The sequence below is a fragment of the Cryptotermes secundus genome, unplaced genomic scaffold (assembly GCF_002891405.2).
Source record: "Cryptotermes secundus unplaced genomic scaffold, Csec_1.0 scaffold1287, whole genome shotgun sequence".
NCBI lineage: Eukaryota > Metazoa > Arthropoda > Insecta > Blattodea > Kalotermitidae > Cryptotermes > Cryptotermes secundus.
In genome coordinates, this window is record NW_019738892.1 from 67,079 (window position 1) to 76,435 (window position 9,357).

The following is a 9,357-nucleotide window of genomic DNA, read 5'->3' on the forward strand; positions in this document are numbered from 1 at the left end:
TGTTACTAATTTTGCCAAATAATCCTGTCCAGTACTGTAGTGGAAGATGAATATCAGATTTCCAGTATTCTGTAAGATATGTTACTTTTTCCCATATAGGTTTCAGTATTCAATGTAATTCTTTAAGATATGTTGTAATTTTGCCATATAATCCTGTCCAGTACTGAACGTCATTCTAATGAAATTAATAATAAATGGAAATGTCAGCATTACTGCTTGCTAGATATGATTTATAATGGGTTAACATAATAAAAAGACCATGTTTACTGTGGCTTTCAAGTAGTTGTTACCAAAGGTGTGAGGTTAAATGGAAGTATGTGTGATGGAAACAGAATTTTCTTTCAAGTGTAGTATCTGTTCTTATCAGCTTAATGACTGAAAAGAACAGATACAACCGGCAATGCTATGCATAGGTATGCCTCTTAGGTCATATCTATTTTTTATTCTGTTTCTTTTTTTTTACTTTATTAATAAATTATTTTAGAATACAAGTGTTATCTAGTTTATAAGATATTACTATTAGATTAGTTTAATATATAAAGTGACTTCATTGCCCTTATTCTTAATCACGACATCTTCAGCTTTCCTAAACACAAGTATTGTATGTATGTTATGATTCACAATGTCAAATGCATTTGGGTAAGATGATGTTGGATTGATATAAATGAAATGTTATGACTTTACAGGCACTGCTGAGAAACTTTCTGCTGCAAAGGTTCTTACTCCGTTGTGTTGAACTGGGTTCAATATCACTTCACTCATATCCTTTGGAAGGGATATGAGTGAAGTGACATTGAACCAAGTCTAGAAAAAGAAAAAAAAAAAACGGCGTAAGAACCTCTGCAGCACAAGAGATATGGTTGCAAAATTATATATTGCTATTCATGTGAACTGGCGGTTCCGAAGGGCGAGGAGGGGAGGACGCATAGGATGGTATGGTAGCATTCTATTTTATTGATCATGCAGTCGGTGATGGTGGCCATCTTTTATTTAGTCAGGTGATGTCTGTGTAGAGATGGCAGTAGTAATGCCACGTGACGTCACCGCGGCCCTGTTGGCCACAATCAACGAAGAGTTTCCGAGGTTCGGGCCAAGGTTATGCAGGTTATGCTCGTGCACAATGCATCATAATACATTTAAACACTGCAACACTTTCTCTGTGAACTGACGATTACAGGCAGATGACAGAACATTTTATGGTATAGGTGAGAATTTTGATATAATGAGGTAAATCTGGTGTTTTGGAAATCATCGTGTCATTGCCGCAAGGTCAGACCGGTCAGACCCTCCATGTGCGAGAACATCAAGCTGCATCCAGTTGTGGTATCTCGCTCTTGTAGTGCGTGCTTAGAGTAAGTGTCTCGTTTCAGTGCTGTCGGTGTCAGGTGCTACGTCGCTATACAAGATTATTAACGCTGACTTAACTTTACATAATAAACATTTCTCGTAATACCACACACAAACGACCTTCTGGTTTATATTGTTGGAAGACGTAAAAAATGTTTCGTACAGTGTTAAGAAACTGTGCAATCAAGCTCGAAAGAACATTTTGTGCATCAGTTTTACCCGCACCAAACAGAAATCCAGAAATCCTGTATACTGGGGTAAGTTAACGCATTTTTTAACAGGATGAGCACGCTGTCATGCAGACGTAATGTGTGTCTATGTGTGAAAACCCAGAAGCTGATTGTGAGTTCAGCATCAACAGTGAAAAAACAAAGAAATATAACGTATGTATTAAAACTGCTCTTTGTGGAAGACTAAAGTATTCGTGCAAAGGCCAGGATAAGTAGCATTTATATTTATGTATTTAACGTAGGCCTTGTATTATTTGTGGACATTGTCAGGCAAGTTCGTTACAGAACAAACTTATTGATGTACACGTTATAATCTTGATGTGTATATATTAAATGTATAACTTTCTTTAAGGAGAGACTGGCAGTGAGTAAACAACGCATAGATTTTGAAGAAAGCAGTCTTCTGGGATTTGGCACCGTGTATATGTGGTGTTAACCGACGTTTCGGAGGAACGTATCGCCTCCATCTTCAGGGTAGAAGAAAAAATATAAGAAATCTGCAAGCGAAGAGACCGTGAGAATCGGTAAAAGCAGACAGCTTTTACATCACAGTCTGCTTTTACCGATTCTCACGGTCTTTTCGCTTGCAGATTTCTTATATTTTTTTCTACCCTGAAGATGGAGGCGATACGTTCCTCCGAAACGTCGGTTAACACCACATATACACGGTGCCAAATCCTAGAAGACTGCTTTCTTCATAGTCACTGCTGTGAAAGCCTCAAATCTTACATAACGCATAGATTTTGTATGCAGAGGTTAAAGAGCAGGATAGTGTAGAAATCTCAAATAGGTTCGCAGCTTTGGAAAATTCTGACGAGGCGGATATTAATAGAGCTTAGGAAACTCAGAGAAATTATAACAATTTGAGCCAAAGAGAGTCTTGGTTACTATGAAGTGAAGAAGCATAAGGGATGGTTCGATGAAAGGTCATAAATTATTAGATCAAAGGAAGCCAGCCAAATTATGGTGGTTACAGGGTCCAAGCGAAATAAATGGGGAGAATCTGAACAGTATAAAATGTGAAGCTAGTAGGCATTTCAGGAATAAAAAGAAATATCTGGAAGACAAAATGAATGAACTAGCAAAGTGTAGTAAGAACAACCTGTATAAAGGAATAAATTAATTGAAGAGGGGTTATCAACCTAGAAGTAATTTAGTGAAGAATGAGAATGGTGATCTGCTTGCAGATACCCACAACATTTTGAATAGGTGGAAGAACTATTTCTCTCACTTATTGAATGTACAAAGGGTCAGTAATGTTAGGCAGAAATACATACATCTGAGTCGTTAGTACCTGATTCTGTTCCTTTTGAGGTTGAAATTGCTGTTGCAAAGTTGAAAAAGTGTAAGTTGCCAGTTAGTGGTAAATTTCTGGCAGAACTAATTCAAGCAGGAGGTGAAACATTACAGTATGGGATCCATAAGCTTAATAATTTTTGTATTTGGAATAAGGAAGAACTGCCTGATCGGTGGAAGGAGTCTGTTGTACCAGTTCACAAGTAAGGGGATATCAGTGCTGTCAAATTTGTACAAAATTTTATCCAATATCCTTACAAGGTTGAATTCACATATAGATGAAATTATTGGGTTTTGATGTAACCGACCAAGTACTGATCAGACTTTTTGCATTCGTCAGATATTGAAGAAAATATGGGAGTTAAGTGGGACAGTAAATCAGCTGTTCATAGACTTCAAGAAAGCATGTAGTTCAGTTAGGAGGGAAGTATTGTACAATATTCTGATAGAGTTTGGATACCCATGAAACTAGTTAGGCTGATTAAAATATGCTTTGAAACATATAGTTAAGTCTGTTTAGGTAAATATTTGTCTGATAAATTTCCTATCAGAATGGTCTAGAACAAGGCGATGCTTTATTGCTACTGCTTTTCAACTTTACTTTAGAATATGTCATTAGGAAGGTCCAGGAAAACCAGGCGGGACTGAAATTGAATGGGATGTATCAGCTGCTGGCCTATGCCGATGATGTGATTCTACTGGGTGATAACTTAGATACCATCAAGAAAAACACACAAACTTTAAGAGACAGCAGTAAGGAGTTTAGTCTAGAAGTAAACAGAAATCTTTTTTTTTTTTTAATTTGGACCAAAAAGAGATGAAGTGACAGGAGGCTGAAGGAAACTGCATAATGAAGAGCTTCATAACTTGTACTCTTCTACAAATATAATTACGATCATCAAGTCAAGGATGATGAGATTGGCAGGGCATGTAGCACGAATCTGGGAGAAGAATGCATATAGGATATTGGTGGGAAAGCCAGAAGAAAAGAGACCACTAGGAAGACCAAGATGTAGGTTAGTGGATAATTTTAAAATAGATCTTAGAGAGAACTGATGGGGTGGTATGGACTGGATGTATCTGGCTAAGGATAGGGACCAGAGAAGGGCTCTTGTGAACATGGCAATGAACCTTCAGGTTCCATAAATTGCTGGGAAGTTCTTGAGTGGCTACACAATTAGCAGCTTCTCAAGAAGGGCTCATCTCCATGAAGGTACTTAATGCATAGGCCACTAACAAATTATCAAAGAAAATTGAAGTTATCCCTGGGCCAAATTAAGCACCACGCTGTGAAAATGTGTGGGGGAATGGAGGTAAAGTCCAACCATTTTTAACCTTGGCACTGGATGCTGGTGAGTAGTCAGCTTCATGCCTCCAATTTACCCCCTAGGAAACAGCCCTCAGTACATGTTTTATAAGGAGCTGAATGGGTCTCAGGGCCAGTGTGGACATGTGGAGAAGAGAAAAATCTCTTGCCTCTGTAGGGAATTGATCCCCAACTTCTCAGCTCTCGAGTTAGTAGCATAGTCACTATACTGGCAGCTAGAAGTGGTATATTGTAAGTGAATGGTATGAACTATTGTAAGGGTACAAATGGGATTCAAGCATATATACAACATATATACCCAGAAATATGGCACTTACATGCAGATCCGGTAAGAATTGAAATAAGGCCTGTTATGGGAGCCCACATTGTTTTTCCATTGTTTCCCCTAGGAAACAGCCCTCAGTACATGTTTTATAAGGAGCTGAATGGGTCTCAGGGCCAGTGTGGACATGTGGAGAAGAGAAAAATCTCTTGCCTCTGTAGGGAATTGATCCCCAACTTCTCAGCTCTCGAGTTAGTAGCATAGTCACTATACTGGCAGCTAGAAGTGGTATATTGTAAGTGAATGGTATGAACCATTGTAAGGGTACAAATGGGATTCAAGCATATATACAACATATATACCCAGAAATATGGCACTTACATGCAGATCCGGTAAGAATTGAAATAAGGCCTGTTATGGGAGCCCACATTGTTTTTCCATTTTGTTTTTACTTTACATAAAGAGTGCCCTGACTCCAAATTTGTGACATTTAATCTTAAGTTTTAAAAATGAGCTGTGGGGAAAGACAAACAAAGTAATAATAGTAATGATGATATGAGGATGATCATCGTGATGGTGATGATATAGTAACTGCAGAACTGTGATTGCCAAATAGGAGATAAATTAGTATACTGCAGCATACTTTGAGGTCTGCATTACAGTTGGATGCTCATGCATGGATTGTGAGCTGTCAGTAATGACAATGTAAAATTTTCCTCACATAGGCCCTAAAAAGAGGTGCCATAGATGGTGGATGTGATGGCACTCGGCATTTCTCATTCGTTGCTTACAGTTTTATCTCCCCTGACCTTTGGTCACAGCCTAATCTGCTTGTTGATAGCAAAGGTTATCTTTGCTAAGATTTGCGAGGACAGACTCGCTAGATTAGTGAGGGGGTAAAGCGTGTTATGTGGAAGGGGGAAGTATAATAGGATATGGAGCGGTCAGTCCATTGGACTTGTTACTGTACTGTCAGTATAGTGTTTGCAATTGACAGTGGCAGGTGTTCCAGTTGGTACTGGCTAAGTTGCTATTTATTATTACTGAGTATAGTGATCTAATCTTACTTGCTACTTGATGTTGGGGTATCTTCTTCTTCTTCTTCTTCTTCTTAACCTCCTCCTTCCTCCTCTTCTTCTTCTTCTTCTTCTTCTTCTTCTTCTTCTCCTCCTCCTCCTCCTCCTCCTCCTTCTTCTTCTTCTTCTTCTTCATTTCTTGAACGCTTTGGCCTGATGTTGGGGGTATAATAAAGATTATTCTAAAATTAAATGCTTTAAAATTTGTATGCATTGTTCATTACTGTAGACATGAGAGACAAGCAAAATTCTTGACAGTAGAGTTTTCTAATTGGTGTACACGCTGATACAAACAACACATTAAGACAGTTTTGTTCAGAGCAGCGTAAGAACTAAGTATTAATATTCTTCATCCAGGAATTTGTGAGCATGCCAGTTTGAAGGTTTTGTTGATTAACAGTGCAATATTTTATTGTTTGCTTTAATTTGGCCACACCTACTCTAGAATTGCATGATGCAGTTTAAGAATTCTGAATATGTAATCAGTGTTCATTCATTTTCATTTTATTCATAAGTGGCTCTGTGGCCGTTTCTTGGGCCCTGGCCTCTTCAGTTTTGTAATCTTTTTTACACAGACTGTAAGACTCCTTGGAGGAATGATCCACCTGTTGCAAGGCCACACAGGACAATACAAAAACAGAAAAAGCCCACATACAATCATCTATGCCTTGACTGATATTCGAATCCACAATCCCAGGTTTGAAGCGAGTGAAGGCAGTTCATGCCTTAGACCACGTGGCCACTATGACTGGCTTGTAATCGGGGTGTAAAGAACAGATATATATGGAAGTGTGCTTCTGCATTTCAGATCTTCATCAACAATGAATGGCATAAGTCATCATCAGGCAAGACATTCAAGACCTTGGATCCGGCAACAGGTGAAGTTATTACAGAAGTACAAGAAGGGGACAAGGTGGGTTTTATGATAGTCATGTAATACAGTTGCACATTTATCATGCAGTAATTTGTAAGTGGGGAACTGAAGGTGAACATACGAGGGGGGACCCAAAAGTAACCGGAAACGACCTGTTGCGCACGCATGCTTTGTAGTTACAAGTTGTGCTGCTAGGTGGTGTTAACTGGGGGTCTCCCGCGACTGTTAGTGAGCTGGCGTCAGTCTGAGTTAAGTGGTTTGTCTGTGGTGCTCTGTTGTGTGCGTTCCTGTTTCAACCCTTTGGCGATTAGTGAGATGGCTGACCAGAAGGAACAAAGAGTGTGCGTGAAATTTTGCTTTCTGTTAGGGAAAACTGCACCCGAGACTGTTGGGATGCTTTGGCAAGCCTTTAATGATGATGCTTTGGGGAAATCACAGGTCTACGAGTGGTTTTCCCGTTTCAAATCTGGCAACATGTCAACAGAAGACATGCCACGCCCCGGGCGTCCTTCGACAGGAAGAAATGACGAAAACATTGCCAAAATCAAACGTGCAATTGATGAAGATCGTCGAAAGACCATTGACCAACTTTCTGAGGAAACGAACATCTCATGGAGCACGGTCCAGCGAATTTTAACCGAAGGTTTGCACATGAGACGGGTGTCTGCAAAATTTGTTCCTCGCTTGCTCGGAGATGACCAAAGAGAAAACCGCGTGAATGTTTGCCGCGACTTGAAGAGTGAAGTGCAGAACGATCCAGAATTTCTTAAAAGAATTGTGACTGGCGATGAGTCTTGGTGCTACGGGTACGATCCAGAATCAAAGCAATCATCAAGCCAGTGGAAAACTCCAACTTCACCATGACCGAAGAAAGCGCGTCAAGTGCGATCCAATGTGAAAACAATGTTGATTTGTTTTTTTGATGTGAATGGCATTGTCCACAAAGAGTTCGTTCCGCCAGGACAAACAGTGAACCAACATTTTTACCTGGATGTGTTACGAAGATTACGAGAGAGTGTGCGACGAAAACGGTCCAAAATGTGGAGAAATGGGGACTGGTTGCTTCACCATGACAATGCTCCAGCCCACACAGCTTTGACGGTCTGACAGTTTTTGACAAGCAACAACATGGTGATTGTGCCTCATCCACCTTACTCACCCGACCTGGCTCCGTCGGATTTTTTTTTGTTTCCACGGATGAAGAGAAGTCTGAAAGGAAAGCGATTCCGTGATGTGGATGAAGTCAAAGAAAACACGCTAAAGGCTTTGAACAGTATCCAGCCTCAAGAATTCCAGCACTGTTTTGAGCAGTGGCAAAAGCATTGGGACAAGTGCATTAATGCACATGGACAGTACAGAAGACTGTACAGACATTTGTACTTGAAATTTATTTTAATTTTTTTGTTGGGTTATTTTGTGATATTTTCAATGTCACAAACTATACAGCGTCAGCTGGTAAGATAATAGTTGGAGTCTGAACCATAATGGACTTGGAAGGAAGCTGTCATCACCTAGTTAAGGTACTGTCCTGGTATTTGCTTGGTGCAACGTCAGTCACAGGTGGTGTATGCAATGCAATTTCTGAACAGTCACACTTCATTGTGTGTAGTGTGGGGGAACCCAAGCAGTGAAGCTGCGAAAGTATCTAAGTAACTTTGACATTTAGACGTAAAATATTGTGATGGCAAGAACAAACGTAGTAATTGTAATGAAGTCAAATTTATGGATTATGTGGTACTAATGAACCACTATTGATAGGTTTCTCTTTTTCTTTGAAGATTGTTAAGGGTAAAACATCATTCCTTTTAGGCAAGGATTTGATTTTGCATTGTAGGCCAGTTGTTGGTGCCACTGAAGTGATGCTGAATGTGAGAAGGGATTCATTTTTGTCAAGTGACATACAAGGCATGACAACTTAATTCCCAGAATGGTTGCAGCGTGTTGCTGGTGTGTTGAGTCAGGCAAACTCCTGTACCCAAGCATGTTCAGACATGTTCTCACATGCGTTTACATGAGCCACAGACCAAATGAGTTGTTTGGTCCCAAGCAGCGGAGGAAGTAGTACGTGTCTGTGAGATATTGTTGTCAGAAAAATGGGTGAAAAATCGGGAGCAGCGGATAAATATCAAGATTTGTGTGAAGACTGGTGAAAGTGCTAATGAAACATTAACGCTATTAACAGTGGCTATTGTGAATGCGTTATGAAGAAATCGAGTGTTTCTGAAAGGCGTAGGTGGGGCAAGGAAGGGTGAGAAGATGTGCAGGATGACCTAAGAAGTGGGCAGCCAAAAGCACAAAGGACAGATGCAGATGTGGACAGAACATGGACCCTTCTGCACTCAGATCAAAGATTAGGCCTGAGACTAATAGCAGAAGAATTGAATATGAATAGGGGAACACATTATTGCATAGGATTTGGGAATGAGAAAAAAATACCACAAAGATGCTACCTTGAGTCTTGACAGATGACCAGAAACAATGTCAGCTTCACATTTCATCTGATCTTTTACACAACGCAGAGACATTTGATAGGAGTTTCTTCATATTCTAGAACATCAGACAACATTAGTTATGCATACAATTTCTGTTAGGTGCTTATTCTTTGCTTTTCTAATATTCTTTTGTTTGTAATTTTATCTTCTTTAACCCTTTGACGTGGTCATTTAAATTCCGCGGCCGCGGCNTTAAAATTTCTGCATAAGGAAGGATATACAAGGTGTGGCAATAAAGAAACCGGATTCATGCTCTAACCCTTTATTAAAAAAAAATCAGACAGTCGAAATGTTATCCCCTTCAATGTAGTCCCCTCCCCGATCCCTACACCGCTCCATGCGAATTTTCCACTGTTGGAAGCAGTGCTGCAGGTCATCTTGTGTTATGCTCTTCAAGAGTTGCGTCGCTTTTGCTTTCACTGCATCCACGGACTCGAACCTGGTCCCTTTCAG

At 39.9% G+C, this 9,357-nt stretch overlaps 1 protein-coding gene across 1 annotated transcript in view; it reads left to right on the forward strand.

Annotated features, from left to right (window-relative positions):
• Positions 1 to 1,059: 1,059 nt before the first annotated feature.
• Positions 1,060 to 9,357, forward strand: part of LOC111871324 (aldehyde dehydrogenase, mitochondrial) — a 34,141-nt gene continuing 25,843 nt past the window's right edge. The window contains exons 1-2 of the mRNA XM_023864351.2: positions 1,060 to 1,604; positions 6,347 to 6,451. Coding sequence (XP_023720119.1) covers positions 1,500 to 1,604; positions 6,347 to 6,451 — 210 coding nt within the window. The 5' untranslated portion in view covers positions 1,060 to 1,499. The remainder of the gene's footprint in view (positions 1,605 to 6,346; positions 6,452 to 9,357) is intronic.